Source organism: Ictalurus furcatus, chromosome 13, assembly GCF_023375685.1.
Source record: "Ictalurus furcatus strain D&B chromosome 13, Billie_1.0, whole genome shotgun sequence".
Taxonomy (NCBI): Eukaryota; Metazoa; Chordata; class Actinopteri; order Siluriformes; family Ictaluridae; genus Ictalurus; species Ictalurus furcatus.
In genome coordinates, this window is record NC_071267.1 from 17,519,547 (window position 1) to 17,540,873 (window position 21,327).

General features: G+C 39.1%; 1 protein-coding gene across 1 annotated transcript in view; it reads left to right on the top strand.

Moving 5' to 3' along the window:
• svila (supervillin a) overlaps positions 1-21,327 on the top strand; it is a 52,712-nt gene that overhangs the window by 16,863 nt on the left and 14,522 nt on the right. Inside the window, exons 9-26 of the mRNA XM_053638999.1 lie at positions 301-474; positions 1,018-1,052; positions 2,336-2,397; positions 2,597-2,733; positions 4,201-4,296; positions 7,090-7,342; positions 9,357-9,699; positions 11,510-11,738; positions 13,704-13,836; positions 14,875-14,919; positions 16,163-16,243; positions 17,396-17,446; positions 17,876-18,044; positions 18,485-18,571; positions 20,056-20,142; positions 20,231-20,408; positions 20,651-20,823; positions 21,093-21,248. Of these exons, the coding sequence (XP_053494974.1) occupies positions 301-474; positions 1,018-1,052; positions 2,336-2,397; positions 2,597-2,733; positions 4,201-4,296; positions 7,090-7,342; positions 9,357-9,699; positions 11,510-11,738; positions 13,704-13,836; positions 14,875-14,919; positions 16,163-16,243; positions 17,396-17,446; positions 17,876-18,044; positions 18,485-18,571; positions 20,056-20,142; positions 20,231-20,408; positions 20,651-20,823; positions 21,093-21,248 (2,489 nt within the window). The remainder of the gene's footprint in view (positions 1-300; positions 475-1,017; positions 1,053-2,335; positions 2,398-2,596; positions 2,734-4,200; positions 4,297-7,089; positions 7,343-9,356; positions 9,700-11,509; positions 11,739-13,703; positions 13,837-14,874; positions 14,920-16,162; positions 16,244-17,395; positions 17,447-17,875; positions 18,045-18,484; positions 18,572-20,055; positions 20,143-20,230; positions 20,409-20,650; positions 20,824-21,092; positions 21,249-21,327) is intronic.

Below are 21,327 nucleotides of genomic sequence, written 5' to 3' on the forward strand. Positions count from 1 at the left end.
GGGATCTTTATTCGTTTGTCAATAACATCTCTTCTCAGCCTTGCATTAATTTCATTTTGTTTTCTTGGAGCCAGAAAGAGGAGTGTCCTGTTAATCCTTTAGCCTGTGTCTGTTAACCTTTCTGCCTTTTTCTGGATGTCTTGATACTGCATTGGTTTGATATATATATATATATATATATATATATATATATATATATATATATATATATATATATATATATATATATATATATATATTTTTTTTTTTCTTTTCCTTCCTCCAATTCGGTTCTTTGCTTACTCAATCCTGTTATGGTAGGGCAGAGCGCTTTCCTGCGTCTACTGAGGTGCCCTGGAGAAGTGAGCGAGGTGGCGGCAGAGCTTCCCGTCGCCCTCGGCGATACATATCGCCCAGTGAGCGAGAGACTAGGAAGACTTCTGAGAGGTTTAGAACTCAGCCGGTTACCTTAGCTGAGTGGCAGGAGTCTGATAGGTGGGGTAGATGAAAGAACTGATCATGCATGAGCAATAATGTTGCACTAAAATGTGATTTGTACAACTTGCTTCAATTATATTGAGTGGTGTGTTCTGTAAGAAGCAGATTGGCTTGTGTTTTTAGTAGTTAGTTCACAATTATAATATTCTTCCTCACCACGTTCACATAGCAAGCACGTTACTAAATGAAGTACACATGCACTAATCAATATAATACTTTCTTTCAGCACATAATCCAATGTGGTTTGTAAAGTAAAAGGGATATTGTGATACTCTAGTATGTTTTATTTCTGGATTTTGGTTTATAATTGAGTGTGATTTGCTTAACAACTATTTCTGCTGCTTTTAATCTACCTCTCCTACCCCGTCTCTCTCGGTCAGTATAAAGCTCGCTGATTGCTCACTTGACCACTTATATTGTTGCTGTTCAGGTTTCTGTCTTCTTGCCTCTTACTGATTAACTCGTTAGCTTGCTATGCCTAGTTGATTTGATCTTTTGGGCTTTGGCTCTCCTAAGATAGTGTTTTTGTACTTTCCACAGGTCTTGCCCAATCCCAGAACCACAAATCACTGAAGGTAATTTACCATTGTTTTTAATTAAACTGGAATAACTGTTGTTTTGTGTTTCTCTGTTTGACAAGCAGATTTGTTCTTGCACTTTCCTTCTAAGAACAAGTATTTAAATGCATTTTAAGACTTGTTAACAGTGAGAACAAACTTGGGCGGAATAGTGATTCAGACAGAATGACATTACCTAATTACAGGCCGTCTGAAGGCATGAAATTGTGCTTTTTATTTCAAAACTGCTTGATGGGACTCTCAGTAGCATGACCTCGACTTACAGCTGTTTTCTGAATAAGGAATAGACTGAAGCCATCAAGCGATCTCTGAAATGGCGCAAAGTCATGTTTTAAATGCGATCTTGTGGTGCAGAGATGGACAAGAAAGCAAAAGAGCTTGGGTGGATGTTGAGCAGCTGTAGGGTCATGCTAGGTGTTCTCACATTCTCATACATGCTAATAGTGCTCTTGCTGTGTTTAATAGAGTCACTATTGATCAAGAGTTCTGTTTTAATTCCACCCCCCTTGAATTGTTGGATCGAGGAATGAATGAACGAATAAGGGTGCAGTGTAAATAATTATTTTAAAAAGGTTTCAAATATTCACCAGTTCTCTCAGAGAGACGAATATTAAATTATTCATTTGCCATTGGTGTCTCTGTGGTTAAAGGCTCTGGGTTACTGATCAGAAGGTCAGGAGTTCAAATCCCAGCATTGTCAAGCTACCACTTTTGGGCCCTTGGGCAAGGCCCTTAACCCTCAATTGCTCAGTTGTATAAATGAGATAAATGTAAGTCACTCAGGATAAGGGTGTCTGCCAAATGCCATAAATGTGAATGAATTGCAGCACACAAGCTGACACCCCTAGCTGAATCACTGGAGCCGAACAAATGTTCCTACCCAGAGCTCGAAGGCTGTGTCAGATAACCATTCTTTACAGATGATGTCAGAACTACAGTATCGTCACACCTGTTGGCCTGAGATCTTGTCCAAATTAAGTTGCAGTAGCCTGCAGCCTCGTAACAGCTGGTTTTGGCCAGTGACCTAATTAGAAGGCCTCCAGTTGTTGACAACAGAAATAATTTGCCTGTAATTGGTTTGAGAATGGAAAGCAGGAATGTGTTTCTCTGTGCCTGAAATCTTTTCACCATGTGTGCTGCACTTTTTGTGTTGCCTCTGTGAGGTATTTGCTTTGAAAAGGCTGTTCTCACGAATATTCTTTCCAACTTGATTTCTCTCTTTCTCTCTCTTTTTTTTTTTTTTTTTTTTTTCTTGGTCATTCTCTCTCTTTTCCCAGCAGATGAGGAGAAGTTGGATGAGAGAGCAAAGATGAGTGTTGCTGCCAAACGCTCTCTCTTCAGGGTATGTGTGTGTCTGCCTATTTCTGTGTGTTGGTATGCTCAAAAGTATGTACGCTTTTTTGTCGCACGAATCAGACTTGCAGCTGTGCACAAAATCACCAATGCCGTTTTTTTTTAATAAAATGTATGAGTTGTTTGTTTTATGAGCAGTGGGAAGATATTTCTTCCATTTTTCATGTGGAAGTTTTGCTGTGCTTCAGGAGTTGGAGAAAAGTGTGGAGAGTGCAGCTTTGAAGGCACAAAACCAAAATGCTGCTTTAGCACGTAGACTGAGAAGAGGTCAGGACCGCTACCGTACCCAGCCAATCACATCAGAGGAAGTCGTCATTGCTGCCACGTAAGAGCACAAACATGAGGGGACACTCTTCGTTTTATGCATGTCTGTCTGTCTGTGTGTCTCTCATGTAAGACCTTTACAGAAGCAACTGTGTAATCAACTAAGCGTGAGCAGTATGGCAAAAATATTCTGATTGTCACAATATAATAATATTACACTAAGATAACAATATTTAAGGTTGCAAACACAGAGCCAGGGAAACCGTAATGGATCACAGTGGTACTTTTTGTTTACCATGCACAAAAATAAATGATTTAACATGGAAAAAGCAAGAAAATTAATATTTCATTCAAAAATATCTACGTCTGATCAGCTTGATACTGTAAATAAAAGACCATTTTCTTGATCTTTTTTTTTTTTTAATTTAATAAGTACTGATGATGCCTAGGGCTTCAGTTAATATTCACATTAACATCAGAATGGGGGAAAGAACGTGATCTCTGTGACTTTGACTGTGGCATGGTTGTTGGTGCCCAATGGGCTGGTTTGGGTATTTCAGTATTTCTCCTGGGATTCATAAGTACTATAGTCTCTAGAATATTCTTTAAAAAAAAAAATCCAGTAAGCGGCAGTTCTGCGCGTTTAAACACCTTGTTAGTGAGAGGTGCGAGGAGAATGGCCAGACTAGTTTGAGCTGACGAGAAGGATACAGTAACCCGGGTAACCACTCTTTCCAACCGTTGTGAATAGAAAAGCATCTCAGCATGCACATCATGTCGAACCTTGAGGTGGATGGACTGCAACAGCAGAAGACCACATCAGGTTCCACTCCTGTCAGCCAAGACAGAAATCTGAGGCCACAGTGGGCACTGGCTCACCCAAACTGGACAGTTGAAGATTGGAAAGACCAGGCGAGGTTTTTCCAGTGCTCCCAGGAGATCAGCAGTTTCTGAAATACTCGGAACATTCATGGCACGGACAAATTACTGAGCTCACATTTTTTCCTCATACTGATGTTTCATGTGAACATTAACTGAAGCTCCTGTATCTACATGTTTTTTTTAGTTTTTTTTTTATGCATTGTACTAATGCCACGTGATTGGCTGATAATTTATAATTGCTTGAATGAGCAGGGGTATAGCTGTTTGTATTAAAGGGCATACAATGCAAATTACTTTTTTAGTTATGGTTTCCTTATCAGTGTGTTACTCCTAAACGTTTGAGTTTAGAATGTCTTTTTAATTTTTTTTTTTTTTTTTTTTAACAATGGCCTTTTTACTCAGTTGTGATCTTAAGCATTATTTAAGCGGACTTGGTTTTACCAGGTAGCTATTTAATTGTTATTGTTATAACTTTCACCTTACACAGACCTGTACGTCTGTGCTGTGACATTGTTTCGGACGGTCTGTGGTCATTTGGGCAAATCTACCAGTTATTTAATAAGTCTTTTTTCTGATCTCTCTCTCTCTCTCTCCCCCCTCCCTCTTTCTATATTTCTTCACTCCTTTTTCCTCTTGTCCTGTGAAGTTCCCCTGGTCCCTTGTCACAGACTGTGTCTGTTCAGTCTTCAGTAACACGTGTTCCTAGTCCCACTGTAGTCAGCAGCACAGTCACCCAACACAGGTACTCGGACGTCTCTCTCGGACTTGTGCACCTACACACATGAGCATGTGTGAATGTGTGTGTAGAAGAGGCATGGTCACGCTAATGGGTACTAATATGTCTAAATGTCATCACATTTAAGCATGTAGATCGCACACTAGTTAACCCACATGCTCTGTAACGTGAACTAGACAACCTTGAGGTCTGGATGTAGCAAAAGGTCTGTTGAGTAATGTGTTATTTTTACCTACTGTACACCGTATGAACTGTGTTTAGGTGCAGTGCTCCCTCATGTGGATTAAACAAGTAGTGTCACATTTTTAAGTTGTTTATGTCTTCAAAAAGTACCAGGAGCCTCATTTAGAGTGCTGTGAGAAAGTATGATTTCCTGATTTCTTGTGTTTTTGTATCTCTCATACTAAATTGTTTCAGAAATGAAAGCAAAATCTGAGATGAATCAAAGGCAACCTGAGTAAACACAAAATACAGTTTTTAAATTAAAAAGTTATTTATTGAAGCAAAAAATGTATCTAATGCCAGCTGGGCCTCTGTGAAAATGTATTTGAAGCCATAGTTACCAAATCTATGAAACTGCATTCATAATGGGGTTCAGCTGGACTAGACGCAACCAGGCCTGATTACTGCAAACCCTGGTCAATCAAATCAACACTTAAATAGAACTTTTTCAACAGCATGAAGTTGGTTAAAAGGTCTTACCCAGTAACACACTATGCCAAAATTGAAAGAAATTCCAGAAATTATTAGGAAGAAGGAGATTGAAATACATCAGTCTGGGAAGGGTTACAAAGCTATTTCAAAGGTTCTGGGACTCCAAAGAACCGCAGGGAGCGCCATTATCTCCAAATGGAAGAACTCTGCACAGTAGGGAACCTTCCCAGAAGTGGCCGACCTTCCAAAATTCCTCCAAGAGCACAGCACCTACATATCCAGGAAGTCACAAAAGAGCCAAGGACGGTATCAAAGGACCTACAGGCCTCTCTTGCATCAATAAAGGTCACTGTTCATGACTCCACTATCAGAAAGACACTGGGCAAAAATGGCATCCATGGAAGAGTGGCGAGGTGAAACCCACTGCTAACCCAGAAGAACATTAAGGCTCGTCTGAATTTTGCCAAAACACACCTTGATGATCCTCAAACCTTTTGGGAGGATGTTCTGTGGATTGATGAGTTGAAATGGAACCGTTTGGAAGACAGGCGTTTTATCTGAAGTAAACCAAACACTGAATTCCACAAAAAGAACATCATACCTACAGTCAAGGATGGTGGTGGCAGTGTGATGGTGTGGGGATGTTTTGCTGCTTCAGGGCCTGGGCAACTTGCAGTAATTGAGGGGAAACAGGAATTCTGCTCTCTACCAGAAAATCCTAAAGGAGAACACCTGTCCTTCAGTCCATAAGATGAAAGTCAAGCGCAACTGGATTATGCAGCAAGACAATGATCCTAAATCCTAGTCCTAGAAGTAAGTGAAAGACTGCTCTCCAGTTAGCGGAAGTGTTTGGTTGCAGTTATTGCTGCCAAAGCTGGCACAACCAGATTGAATTTAAGGGGACAATTAGTTTTTCACATTGGTGAGAATTTAATTTAATTCTTATTTTATTTATTTATTTATTTTTGTTGGGGATGGGAGCAAATACTTTTTCACAGCACTGTATAAAGTAATGCCTGGAATCCACAATTATTATGGATGTGCTTACTTTTAAATTTAAAAAGTCTTTTCAATTTATTAAAGATTTATAACAAATCCCATGTGCATGATATTGCTTCTGGCAAAAGCAATATTGAAGGCTGGATCTTTAATTTTTCAAGGGTTTTTTTTTCTGCATGGTATTTTTTGCATAATGCACCATTAACTAGATGTCTGAGTAACTAAAGTAATTCCTCACTGGCTCATTTATTTATCATCTTAGATATTGTGAATATAATATTCAGTACAAACCCTTTTGTTGTTTTATTCTATTTTTATGACAGAAAAATGAGCATATCAATTTCAAGTTTCTGATTTGTCACTTAATCCTAAGATTCATTTATCTTCAGTAATTGTTTTATGTATGCTTTATGTTCGTGTTGCCCAAAACCAAGGAATTGAGAGTCAGACTTTATCACAAGAACATTTTATAAAAGAGACCCCTGGTGTGTTTGTCTTAACATCCCAAACAGCTCATTTGACCATCTAAAAGTTTAGCAAAATGGTCAATATCTTGTGATCACTTTCTAATAAGCACAATTGTGGTATGTGATGGAATGAACACATCCTCAAGATTGGTCACTGTACCATAAAGATGTCTGAGAGAGTCTTACTTTAGTAACCACATACTTCCTCAGTCTCTCATAAGCCCTGCATGGTTGTGCTGTGGCATTACAAACAATTCTGCTGCCACTGTTGCCTTCATACACTATTCAGTCACTCTATCCATAACAAGCGGCATTCGTTCTGTCATGATTGTGGTTTTATTGTTGGTCATATTACATTGCACCGTCCATGGTGGCCTAATTGTTTTGTGCAGCGTTTCCTCTACAGTCGATGCATGCCTTAGTCATGTTCATTCAGAACTAATGCTCTAGACATAGCCTCTACTTTAATCATTTTAACATGTAGCTGACTTTAGGGGAAAAAAAAAAGAGAGGATAAAGTTCATATTTATGAAATATCTAGGTCTTCAGTAATATGCTGTTTTATATTCTCTCTCTCACCCCCCCCCCCCCGCCCCTCCTTTTTTTTGTTTTTTTTTTAATCTGTCTGTCTTGTTCCCTTTTCCCCTGTCACCTCTCGGTGCTGTAATTCCTTTCTCAGCTCTATGGTGAGGGAGCAAGCACGAGAGGCTCGATTGCTGCAGGAAACAGCAGAGGAGGAAAAGGCTCGGCACACTGAAGAAAGCCAGGAGGAGCCTGACCTGTCCACTCTCAGCCTGGCAGAGAAAATGGCCATCTTTAACAAACTCACACAGCAGTCCAGTGCCAACCCCATCCGCCATAGAGACACACGGACACGGCGCAGTCATGCCCGCTACCAGACCCAGCCTATCATACCCGGAGAGGTGGCGCAGGTGTGGAGACTTTTCACACTTTCACACAATTGGTTCTCTAATAGGTGGTACTAAAAGATGTATAACAGAAAGAAGTCCAGGTGACCTACACTCTCCAGAATTATTGGCACCCTTCCTGAAAATGAGGGTGACTGTATAGTTATGTTTAACATGCAAAACAAGTACCAAACCCTTGTTTCAGAATTAGTACTCTTGCAGTTAATATCTGGTGAAGCCACCCCTGGAGAGAATAACTGCACTGAGCCTTGTCCTTTTTTTGGTAGCTTGTAGAACCATTCCTCCATGCAGAACATTTCAAGCTCCATTATATTCCTCAGTGTGTGTATATATGCATGTCTATAGCCCTTTTTTGTGTAGTCAACATGCTGTCTACATCTTTCAAACCCAGAGATGGTCGTTGCAGAACATTGGATTTTGTGTTCCCTAACCATTCATCTGTTGGTGTTTGGATTGGCAGAGCCAGTTTGGAGCTACACTACATGGCCAGAAGTTTGTGGACACCCATTCATCATATCCATATGTGCATTTTGAACATTCTATTATAGAGCTAGTCCCCCTGTGCTGTTTTAATAACATTCACTCTTCTGAGAAGGCATTCCACTAGATTTTGGAGTGTGGCCAACACTGATGTTGGGCAAGGAGGCCTGGGGTGCAGCAATTGTTCCAGTTTGAGCTAAAGGTGTTCAGTGGGGTCGAACCATGTCTTTTATGGAGCTTGTTTTGTGCACAGGGGCATTGCTATGCTGGAACATGTTTGGGCCTCTTGGTTCCAGTGAAGGGAAATCGTAATGCTACAGCCTACAAATGCATTGTATACAATTGTCTGCTTCCAAATTTGTGGCAACAGTTTAGGGAAGGCCTGCATACTTGTGTGATCAGATGTCCACAAACTTTTGGCTGAATTGTGTAACATTTTCTGGTACTTATGCCATCATTCTTCATGAAAGCCCTAGACCACCAGCTACAATGGAGCATCTCTTAATTTTGCCAGTTTTTCCAGTTATCTGACTTGGCGTGGCTCGTCATGTCAATTGAACATGAAATCAGTCCCAACAGTGGCAAAACCTTTATTTATACTTTTAATTAATTAAAATGTCACTTGACTCTGGGATTGTGTACTTGACAGTTAAGTGTTGTAGTGAATAATGAAAATGTGATGTGCTTACTGTGCTTTAAAAAAAAAAAAAAAGATCCATCAGTGTGTCGTTTATACCACTGTACTTCCACTACTACTTTCACTCTGCATGCACACAGGTAGAGTTGTGCTTGATGGTTCTCTTTGGTGCAGGATGGCTCGGACTCTGATCTTTATGAGGAGGAGATGCGGCACTCAGATGGACTGAGTGATCTGGACCATGTGAGAGAGTTGTGTGGTTCTTCTCATCTGCTTTAGTTTTACTCCGCTTGCAGTAAAACCATAGGCTTGTCCTGTGCTGTTGTGCTTCAGTGTCACTGTATGAATCACTGTCTCACCTTGTGGTGCTAGTTATATGTAATAGATGTAATAGTTGCATAGGTCAGTATGGCACTGCGCATCTTTTTGTAAATTCCTGATGTATGTTATTTTTAGGATCAGTGTTGTAGTGATGAATTGCACTTTGTTTCAAGGAGTCGCTATAAAGTCATATGTGTATGTCTTGGAATTGTGTTTGCTGGAATGTTTATGTAAATCTGCACTGGTCATTGATAATGGGCTGAATGTCACGTACAAGTCTGTTTTACCGAAGTTTTTTTTTTTTTCTTATGGAAAGGTGTTCAGATTTAAAAGGAACTGGTGTCATTGAAAGATTTATTTTTCATATGTATTTAAGTGACTGAAAGTCACTTTACTGAAGAACTGTATGAGCATGTCAGGTGCATCTTGCGTTAGTTGTAACTGAACATGCGTGTATTTGTGTTCTTGTGTTAAGACTTTCAGTTACAAGACTCTTCACTTATGACTCTTTCTTGTCTATTTGCCACCATTATCCTATACCAGACTTTTCAATTCTGTCTATTTTCTGTTTGCCTGCAGGTTGGAGGTGGCTCTCATATCACCCCCTCCTCCTCCGCTATAAAATCTACCACGGTTTCTACAGTCCATGCAGGTGACCTCCATCTGGCCCAACCCAGTGTGTCCAACCGCTATGATGAACGAGATGCACCACCTTGGCACCAATCGCAGCCTCTTTCAGCACTCCAGAACCACAAAGGTCCCTCTGAGCTGCCTGGAGCTGAGAGAGAGGAGTCCAGCCTGGGTGTGGGCGTGAGGAAGCTGCCCTCTCTGGAGAGAGTGAAGCAGCCAAACGGAGAGGTAGTGACGTCGTGTGACCTCCAGGAGACGGATGGAAATCAGAGGTCAAGATCAGCTGTGGCAGGTAGGGTTACTTGGTGTATTTTTGTAATTATTATTAGCATTTTTAGGTGAAAGGGAGATGCAGCAACACTGACAAAATGTGAAATCTGTACACAGTGTGGTTTATGTGGTTTAGCAGCATTTTCCTGTGCAGCTTTGAAACAGCAACAGTCAACACTGATTTTTAAAGATTGCATCTGTATAGACTGATGTGCTGAATGCTCTTTCTTTCATCAATTTAATTAAGTTTTATTTATATAGTGCTTTTAACGATGGCTATTGTCACAAAGCAGCTTTACAGAAATAAATACATCCAGGATATACATTTTAAATAAATGAATGTATTCCTAATGAGAGCCAGAGGTGACTGTGGCAAGGAAAAACTCCCCGAGATGAGCTGTGGAAGAAAGCTTGAGAGAAACCAGACTCAAAAGGAAATCCATCTTCATCTGGGTGACTCTGGATAGTGCAATTATAAATAAATCCCTTCTATAACTGTGTACTACATTGTCAAATAGTGCAATTATGTAACCAGGAAATTCATTACCGTTTTCACATGACTGTTTGTTTTGTTGAAGTTATTCACTGTTCACTGATGGAGACTTGAGTGCAAAACTTTGTGGTAATTGCGGTCCTATTGAGCATGCCACTAGCTGGCTAATTCACCATAGTACATGAAGATTCTCTCACATACTCCTGACATATTCAGTTGCTGTTGGAGTTTTGTATGAACATAGTGCTCTGAACCTTCTTATAGCCCTTGCAGGTGAATTTTGCTTCTCTTTATCCTCATCTTGTGCGTTAAGGTGAAAATTACACAAGTATTTCTGAAATGGTAATACTGAACCAGAATAAACTCCAGATAATTGGTTTGTTTATGATCCCGATGTCTCGGGTCACTTTTTGCTGAACTGTGTAATTGCAGCTGGCCACCCCTTTATTTTTTTATTTTTTTATTATTTTTTTTGGCTCCACCTCCCGTATTCTATTAACATCCAAAAAACAAGCCTGTAGCTGTCTTGGCTACATTAAATAGCCATTAGGTGGGAATGAGCAGGTAAAGGAGTGGATGTACCGTCCCCTGCTATGGACTGGTGTGTTCCAGTGTTCCTTGGACATGCTCTGGATCCATCCTGACCATGATAAAGTTGGTCACAGATGAACAAATTATGAGAATGAAGTATTTGCACTTACAGAACAGAGCAGTGTGGATTGGACTAATCACTGCTTGCACTATGTAGATGTGTTGGTTGCACATCACCTGTGGTGTGAACTGTAGGTTAGGTTTGCGATTAAACAAATGATGTTGACAAACCGCAGCAGTATTTCTGAACTTACCAACATCATCTAATAAACGTTATTGAAGAGTGGTCATCTGTTTATGAAAGTTTTATGAATGTTAATGACTGGATGGTCTTGGCAAAAACAAGCTGTGAGATGTAGAGGCTAGAGGAAATGACTCTACAACAACTGATGATCCTGTAACCGAATCAGTCCAGCGCTTAAAGTATGATTTGATGCCTGTGTTTGTCACAGAGAAAGAACACACTTCCTGCTGTGTCAGTGCTGTTTCTCACGCAAGCTTGTGGTTCTGCAGATTTCCTGTATCTGAACATGAAGATATCTAACGCTCACACCTACGCTTATTTTATGTAAATTAACTAACACCCTATTACATTCAGTCGGATTGTATGATAATTTCTCAACAATAGAATAGGCCAGGAGAAAGCCACACACCCAATCCTAGTTTGTCTGTCTGGCTGCTCTCCGTCACTGGACTGGGGCTGTCCTAACAGCTTCCTGTGTGTACGTGTGTGTTTACTGTGCAACAGGTCTTCCTAAGCAGGCTGTTTCAGCGAGAGCTGCAGCAGCGCTGACTGCATCTCAGCCTTTGAACGGGAGCGCGTCTCTCCCGCAGCGCACACACGCTCAGCAGCTGCTGGAGTCCAGCAGAGAGGTTGTCTCAGAGGACAGGGAGAGGACCAGAGAGACAGAACAAGACACTGAAGAGGCAGAGATTTCAGACATCATGTCGGCGAGGCAGATGTCCATCAAAGAGAGGTGAGTTGCTCTCTGAATGCGTGTGCGTGCATTTAAACCTGAACAGCAATGTTGAGTCATCATTCATCTGTATTTTGAATGCAACTTTTAAGTTGGAAAGGAAGAGAATCGTACATATACAAATCTAAAACACTGGTGTTCCATATTTGGAGATTAGTTTATACGTAATCCTAATACATACAAGTGAAACAATATTATTGTGAATGATGGTGAAGGAAATACAGTTTCAGTCAGTATACTTTAACTTACTTGCACTTAAAATGAACGTTTGAAATGCAAACTAATAAGATGTGACAGAAGCCAGGACACTTTGGACATTTCTATATAAGGCTGCGTCTCAGGAACATGAGTGTTAATCAGTCATAGAGTAATAACTTGACTGTTTACAGGATGTCGAAGCTTCCAGGACATAGTAATCTAAAGCAGCCTGTAGTGACAAACACATCAGTGTCTCACCCTGAGGATATTAGCAAATAGTGTAGGCTAACGTGTGTGTGTGTGTGTGTGTGTGTGTGTGTGTGTGTGTGTGTGTGTGTGTGTGTGTGTGTTTGAGTGTGACAAAGATGTGGTTTTGAGTCAAACAGGAGAAAGTGTTACAGATCTTAACACTCTACAGAGAAATTAAGCCATCAAAAATATTGAGAGAGGGGGGAATAAAAGCAAATACTGTGGTTTCATGGTTTTTTGTATAAAGTGTGTGTAATCCACCAGAAACATTACCTAAGAAAAAGTAAACAAAAGTGGCTTGCTTTAATTCATTATAATCTCACAGCTTCAGTTTATGAAAATGACAAACCAATAAATAGAAAAATGCTTCTTCACATTCTTTTGGAAAAAGTGAGATGTCTGAGCTCTCAGCTCCATTATTCAAGGGCTACGCAATAAATTGTTTATTAATCGTTATCATAATAATGGCTTTTGCAGTACTGATATTGCAGCAACATGCAAAATGCACATGAAAACTTGTATAGCAAACCCCAGTCTTTTTGCGTGAGCTTTCCAGCTGTCCGAGGTTCAAGAGAAGTTTTGTTCTGGCTGACATTGGTGTCCTCCAGGAAAGCAGCTGATTTTGGAATGAATTAATTTCACTAAATATTGGCGATGTACAATCACATTGTGTAATGAGATGCTGCTTTTTTTGTGCTTATTGTGCAACAGTAGTGATGGGCTGATGGTGATTGTGATGCCTCCAAAGAGTAACCAAGTACATCTGGTGGTTGATGTAATGCATTATGAAGAGTATAATAATGAAGTACATGATGTATTTTTATGATTACACTTTGATGTATATGTGATAGAAATGGTGTGAAATTGTTTGTGCGGTATTGTGTGTCTGTGTAAAGGATGGGCAATATAAGATAACACAACAATTAGTCACCTAATACCTGCTTATGGTGCCAATCACCTCATCTTGGGTACTTATTTTGGTGTTTCAGCTGCTGTTGTAAATAATCTCAGGACAGTTAAAATGCCCCAGCGTCCAATCATGTTCATTGAACAAGTCAATAGGCAGTGGTGGCTCAGTGGTTAAAGGCTCTGTGTTGCTGATCAGAAGGTCAGGAGTTCAAGCCCCAGCACTTCCAAGCTACCACTGTTGGGCCCTTGAGCAAGGCCCTTAACCCTCAATTGCTCAGTTGTATAAATGAGATAAATGTAAGTCGCTCTGGATAAGGGTGTCTGCTAAATGCCGTTAATGTAAATGTAATGTAACAAGTCACACAGATTTTTGGTCCTACAGTATACATCCTACAGTTGTGGATGAGGAACGTGGGAATGTCAGTATTGTGTTCTGCTTGGACCTGACTCATAAAAAAGCCCACGTCAGCGTCTGGCCAACTACTGACTGAACTGTTTTGAAATGAAATCGCGTTTGTCCAGGTGCAGCATGCGTCAGTGCTGTTCTACTGAAGTGTTTGTTATTGTGCTGGTTTTGAATCCGTCTGATGCGTGTTTGTGTGTGAGCAGGCTGGCTCTGCTGAGGAAGAGCGGTGAGGAAGACTGGAGGAACAGGATCAATAAGAAGCAGGATGTTGTCAAAGTGGCCATTTCAGAGAAACATGCTCAGCTGTGGGAGGTGGAGCAGACCTTTAAGAAGAAGGTAAACCTGGGCCCTTTAACCTTTTACTTCTAACTTTGACAAACGGTCAAAGGTTTGTGTTAATGTGTAAATGAACAATTGTATATTCCCCTGAAGTGTAATTAATGTCATATTCTGCAAAATAATTAAATTTGTTAATTAATTAATAGAATTAAATTGCATGTCAGTTAACCATCTATTTCCCAGTTCAACCATCATTTCCCAAAAAGATTTTTCTATTTTATTTAGCTTTATATCAGTTTCTGCACAGATGGACAGTCCTCTTCTTTTTTCTTTTTTTCTTTTCTTTTTTTTTTTTTAAATACCATTTTTACTGTCTTTTACCCTGTTTGCCCTCCCCCCCCCCCCCAATAACGCCTTAAAGGACATGATTCATAAAGACCTAAAAGGCATTATTTACATTACTAGCTTATCTCTGTTTGAGCTTTTTAATAAAGTTCCTTCACTAGTAACTTAATCCTGCCCCCCTCCCCCATTCTTTTCTGCCCTGGTGCATGATTGTTTTCTCGTGTATAATGTGGATTTTTTTTCATATTTACTGAAGGATATCCTTGTGGGATTTATAGACCACTGGGCATGTTTTCCTTTGGACATTCGATTCTTTAGTTTAGTTCATCAGCATGCATTTTTTTTTTTAAACATTAATGATTCCAGCAGGGTCCAAAAACAAAAAATATAATTATCCTCCATTTTGCTTTTTTTCAAAACACTAAGGTGGTTAGCATGTATTGTTTGTCAAAAACTAAACTTCCCTCACTGTTGAATTTTTCCTCTTGTTACATACTTGTGCTCTTTTGTAAATGTATAACTTTATTTATTTCTCATAATATACATTTCATTTACTATGACCATGGCTTCAGTTATCATACACTCTTAGAAAAAAAATGGGTTCTTCAAAGGTTCTTTGAGGGTTCATTCGATAAATAAACGTTCTTGGCTTCAAAAAAAAGTTGTAGATAGAACCTTTAAGGGTTCCCCCAGAGGGACAAGTGAAGAACCATTATGAGTTTTGTAAGAGTGTATTGTCACTTTCTCCAGGACAATGGAATGATAGACGAGTTTGCAGTCTCTGATCAGCTCTGGGTAAGACTGATCACTGGCATGATTTTTAGTGCCTGTGTCTGGTGGAGAGGAAATGGTGTGGTGATAGGTGTGCTGTGATGATATTTTTACACTGCTGTTATGGTGACTTATGGTGACCCCTTTGCATAGCTTGTGGTGGTGGATTTACTGGTGTTTCTAACTGTGCTACCGTGATGACAACGCTGTATGAATTTTCCTCTTGGTCTGATTAATGGAGCTGCTGTTTTATTATTCTACTGGTCTTGCACCATTGTGTGTCTATTTTTAAAGGTTGTGTTGGATTAACATTTGGTTTATATGTGTTTTTTTTAATTTGTGGGATGCAGGAATTCGAGGTCCTACTTACTAACTGCAACTGCTAGAAATAAGTAATAATAAAACAACTTTAAAATAAATAAATATTTGCTATTATTTGCGGTTGATGCAGCTCTGCGTCGTTGAAGCTTACATCTTGCGCAGATCGCGTCATAGCAACATTACTCCAATTTAGGGCGCGATTATGTTGCATTCGCTTTGTATTTGTAGTCTGTGCTTGTCTTTATTTGCTGAAGATGTGCAAAGTTCATTAGAAATCCTATTTCTAAAAAGGTGCATGGTAGAAATATTTAGGCTGACCTTAACATGTAGAAATGTAGTCCTGTTTGCCTTTTTTAAAAATTAAATAAATAATTGTTCTTTATTTGTCCCATTGAGTGTCACTGTACAGTCATCTCTCGCGCTCTCTTGCAGTTTCAATCATCTATTCACTATGTAATATATACGGTATATACATTATACAGTAGATATACTGTATAGATATAATTTAGCTGATTAGTTTATTTTTGTAATGTCATGTGTGAAGCATTGTTCAGGGAAGTTTCTTTCTTAAACAAAAACATATGTACAATCAGTGTGTGTAATTTTACTTGTGTACAGTAGTAATCCAATTCTTAGCTTGTCTTTATTATGACACGTGAAGAGAATTATGGCAAGAGAAAAGGCTATATTATATATTATACTGTATAAGCACATGACATTTGACTTTAGCGCTTACAGGCATGGAGTTTATACAAATAGTTAAATTGTTTGGACTGATCGTGCGTCTTAGGTCCTGCATCCCTGTGGATACGTACAGCATGTATATAAATAGGCTTTTTATTAGAACTGTTCTTTGCTGTCTTCCCTTTTCCTCCTATCCTCTCTTACATTTCTCCCTTCTGTTATTTGTCTTGTCGCTTCCTCCAATTTTTCCTGCCTGGTGTAGGAGCCTGTCTTTTCTTCCACTTTTTCCTCTGTGCCTCTGAGTGCCTCTGAGTCTCTGGATCCCATCGAACCCCTTTCCCAGGTGAGCGAGAGAACAAACAATCTCCTGCTCAGCTGGACCTCTGACGCACTGCAAACGTAGTTCTCTTGACATTAATGTCGTTGTCTCTTTCCTGTGTAAGCAGTACAGGCAATAAATATTACATGTGTATGGACTGTGATGCACATCAGACCCCATGCCCTCCATCCCTCCCTCCTACAGCTGTCTCTTCAAACTAACACTTTTCTCTCTTATTGTAGCATAAAATAAAATCATAGACTCCATTGTTCATTTATTTTTTTTAAACACAGCTCTAGTCACGAACAGCTCTACTCACATGTGCTTCCTCTCCTGAACTTTGCCACGCACTCCTCCACTCCTTCATGAACATGCTTTGTCTTTCTTCATCTAATTGCATGCGCATTTCATTCCAGAGCAAGGTTTTGGTTCTATAGCAGTAATTAGAGTCTCATTTAAATTTGCTGCTGCTGTGTGAGAGGTTATTTGCAGAACTTTCTAGTTTTAACACTTATTTAACTAAAACACCTACTGATATAGGGCACATTGCTCCAACTAGTTTTCTTCTTTATCCACTGCCAACAAAGCTCTTCTCATCCTGTCTTGTCTTTTCTAGTCCAGTCTGGTCTATTTTGCTCTGTTCTATTTCATTCTCTTCCATTTTATTATTTAATTCTATTTTGTTTTGTTCAGTTTTATTGTGATCTATTTCACAATGTCTCATTAAATTTTATATTCTATTCTATTTTGTTCTTTCTTTTCCCCCCTATTTTGTGGTGTTATGCAATTTCCTTTTTTATTCTATTATGTTCCTTTTATTGTGTTTTATCTTCTTATGTTCTATTGATTTCTCTTCTATATCGTTCTGTTATGTTTAAATCTGTTTTATTTTATTTCATTTGTTTCTGTTCCATGTTCTTACTTCAGTCAGGGTATTTAAGATACATATGTACTAGTGGCAGTGAGTATGCAAGTGTGATTGTGTTTCTTGTTGCTAAAGTTAGCTGTAGATGTTTGATGCGGTTGAGATGTTTAAATAAACTGTCAGTGTTGCCTTTGCTATAATTAGGAACGTCTCTGGTCTAGGCCGCATCCTTTCATCCTGTCATCTTCTCTTTCCACTCTTTCCTCTCCCCTCTATCTTTTCCTCCCCTTCCCTCCCATCCTTATGTGAAGACGCAACCCTTGCTTATGCAGGCAGATGAACGTCACCCCTGGAGACGCAAGGTTATCTTATGCATACACGCATGCGTGCCCACATACACACCTACAATAGTTCTGCACTTCATCAGATTTCAAAATGATGCTACACTCGTACTCATTTATAGCTGTTTCTTTTGTTATTCTCTGCACTTCTCTCTGTAAATGTATTGCATCTATAGATTGGTTAAAATGCTATAGTAGAATAGTGGATTGGAATTGCACATGGTTACTGGCCCTATGTTTGAGAATTTATCAGGACAGAAATTCAAGGAACCTGGATGTGGTGTTAATATAGAATTTCATTCCAGTGGCTTTTACTTATAAGTATTACTTTGATATGTGAATTATTATTATAGCACTTTAAAGAGAAATTCCACTTGGCTGAAATTGAATTAGTATTTCAGTTTGTGTGTGTTGCTATTTAATTAGTGTTTGTCCTCTCTGTTTTTGCAGAGGATAGGGGATGAGGTAGTGGAGAGCCAGCGACTCGAGCGTATAGAGATGTCCATCCAAGAACGGAAGCAGCTCATCACAGCTCAAGAGGATGCCTGGAAGGTCAAAGGTCGTGGAGCTTCCAATGACTCCACGCAGTTTACCGTGGCTGGTCGTATGGTCAAGAAAGGTCAGTGAGTGCCTCATTTTAATTTATTCACACACAAACATTATTTTATATAATCACAAAGATTTTTGTCTGTGTCTTGTATGAGTCATAGTTGTGTGAAGTTCTCCTCTAAAACAAGAAACTTATTCATCATTAAGGTTATGTACAAAAGAAATTCACTTATCACAATGATACAGTTCTAAATCTTCCCGTGCTTAAAGGATTTGTGCAAGAGAAAAGGGTGTATTATGTTATTATATAAGATGTGGTATTTGACTATAGCACTTTTAAGGCACGGAGTAAGGTCACAGATAAATTCATACACTTTTTAAAATGTATATCCTGAATGGATTTATTTCTGTATAGCTGCTTTGTGACAGTGTCCGTTGTTAAAAGCGCTATACAAATTGAATTGAAGTGTATACAGATTACTTTTTTTTTGGACTGACTTTCTGTTTCAGGTCTTGCAGCCCCCATGGTGCTTACAAATCCAGGATTTACTCCTACATCACCCAAAAACAAGAACGCCATCTCCAAACCTCTGGAAGGTAAACTCCTCTTACAGTACATCCACTTTTCAAAGGAGTTCAAAAATTGCAGATGATTGGCCATTGAGTCGTTCACCTCAAATCTTTAATGTAACACTGTGCTATACCAATTTGGTGCATTTTGTGCAAGTGTATGCTGCGTATGTCTATTTATACACAGCTGTGGCTTTAGTGATCCACTGTTGCGCATTTGAGTGAAAGAAGACATCGAAATACTTTTAAATCCTGTTGGAAAATGCATGAACCCCTGTCTTTGGAAAGAGTATACCACTGAGATTCAAAATGTCTACTTTGGGCTAATTTTATTTATGAATAAGGACAACGCAATCTTTCCCAACTTCATCCCCAACACTTTTGTTAGTCACAATTAATTAGCACAGAACATAATAATTAATAATAACTTAATAATTTAGCACAGAACATGCTAACTAAGAGGCAAATTGCTGTTCTGCGAACAGTAGCTGGAATCTTTTATTGGGAAACTCTGACTCATTAAACTGAACACATCCTTTGTAAGCATTTGTGTTGTATTTAAAGTTTTTCCTCAGCTAATTAACCTACTAGTTCACAGACGCTGTAAATCCACCTTACACCTGATTACAGATGGTGATATGCAAACAAAAGACATATATAGACATGTATAAGAGCATAGACATGATCTGTTGATAAGGTAGGTGCCTTTTAAAAAAAATAAAAATGAATAAAAAAGCCTGTTGGAGTGTGTGAATGATGTTGGCATTTGAAGTGAAATGGGAATGAGAATATAGATATAATATGCTACCTGGGTCTACAGGCTGTTTGTTCTGGTGCAATAGACTCCTACACTCAATCGCTGGCACAATGTCCAAAGGCATTTTCTTTTAAACAAGCAGCAGGGAAATAATTGATGTTTTAAATATCTTAAGTTAAAACATTTTGAAACTATTTTCACTGGGAAAGTTCTCTATATTCAGACTCTGCTTATGGAGATGCCTAACATGAATTAATGTGACAATGAGAGAGATAAAAAAAAAAAAATTAAGGTCATGAAATGTGTGTGTGTGTGTGTGTGTGTGTGTGTGTTCTTGATTTCATTGTTAGAGTTTTTGAATTAATTAAGTAATGTCATATGTTTTAAATTAAGTAGTGGTCATTTTTTTATAGATTGCATTCATTACAATGCATAAAGTACTTGGTCTATGCAAACAGAATTTAAAGTTCATTGTTGAATTGAATTTAAAGTTCATTGTTTTAACAGAATAATGTATGTGCATGTTTTCTTCATCTTCAGGTAAATGGCTTGTATGGCCATTGTCTTTAAACAAGTATATACCATATAACAAGCACTTCTAATCTTATAACAGCATCATAACCGATGAGATGTGGTCCTGTTTTCATTCTATTACTTTGTGAATTATTCTGGGGGTTTTTTCCTGCCTGTTGTATCGTTCTGTGCAATCACTCAAGAAATAATATTGTTTATTTTGTAATGATGCTTTTTGCAGAGATTGAGGTCAGAGACGATATAAAGCTTGAGTCAGACAAGAAGCTGGAGAAGCTGGAGTCCTTCTTGGGTCGGCTGAACAGTAAAGGTGAGGAGCCCTGACTGTAAATATGTAGTCTAAACGGCAAGCTTAAAAAAAAACATACCTACTAGTTTGTTTCTGTCCTTTTATTCAGTGGCCGGGCTTCCAGAGTCCACACTTACAGTAACGAAGAAGACGGTTAAAGAGGTCATGACTCTGGATGATGAGTGTTTTGATAAGTTCTACAGGCACACTGATGTACTTGCCAAGATCACAAGTAAAGTGGAGATCGACGATGACTTTGATGCCATCTTTGGAACTCAGATGCCAAAGTAAGACCTGGGTTAAATCAGGTTAATGGCTCTGAAGGCTTTAAATCTTTGCGTTTAACTACTTATTAAAGATGTTGAAATCTGTATGTCATTGTTTTGGGTGTTAATGTAATGTATTTGTGGTAACATTTGATCTAACAGGAAATTGTAAAAACATACGATATGATCCAATTTCATGGCTCAGGATTCTTCTCAAATACACTTATAGTATAGAGTGACCTTTTGGCTTGTGTGTTTTTAAGGCTGACCTCAGAGATGGTGCAGCACAAACGTGCAGTGCGTCCATCCCGAAACGTGCAGTCCTCCAGGAACCCTCTGAAGCTGCTGGCTGCACGAGAGGACATCAGACATGAGTACACCGAGCAGAGACTTAACATTGGTGTGCTAGAGAGCAAGAGAATCACGCAAGAGAAGAGTGAGTGATGGAGAGAGGGGCTGTGAAAGAACAGTTGAACTGGCAGATTAAATGGGCTGTTACAGAGAAGGAAGGCTGGATTCTTTGTGTGTTTATTATCATACATTTGTTCAGACACATTAGAGGTGCTATGTGTATCTGACTATGGTTTTTACAGTTTTTTTTTTTTTTTTTTTTTTTTTTTTACTGTGCATGTGTGAAGCTGTGTTTCAGTTTTGTAAACCACAACTATGTGTGTGTCTCTCTCCCTTCCTGTCTTTCTCTCTCAGTGTGTAAGAACAGTGGGTTCTCTGCCATGGCTCTGGCAGGCTTAGCGAGTAAGGAGAACTTCAGCAGTGTGAGTCTGCGGAGTGTGAAGGTCTCAGAGCAGAGCTCCCACAACAGTGCCATGCCTTACAAGGCCACCATGCTCATGCAGGTCAAAGGTCTGTCACTTTACTATCCCTGAAGTGGGGAGAGCAGATCTCCTGTGTTTAGGACACTTATTTATTTACTTACATATTT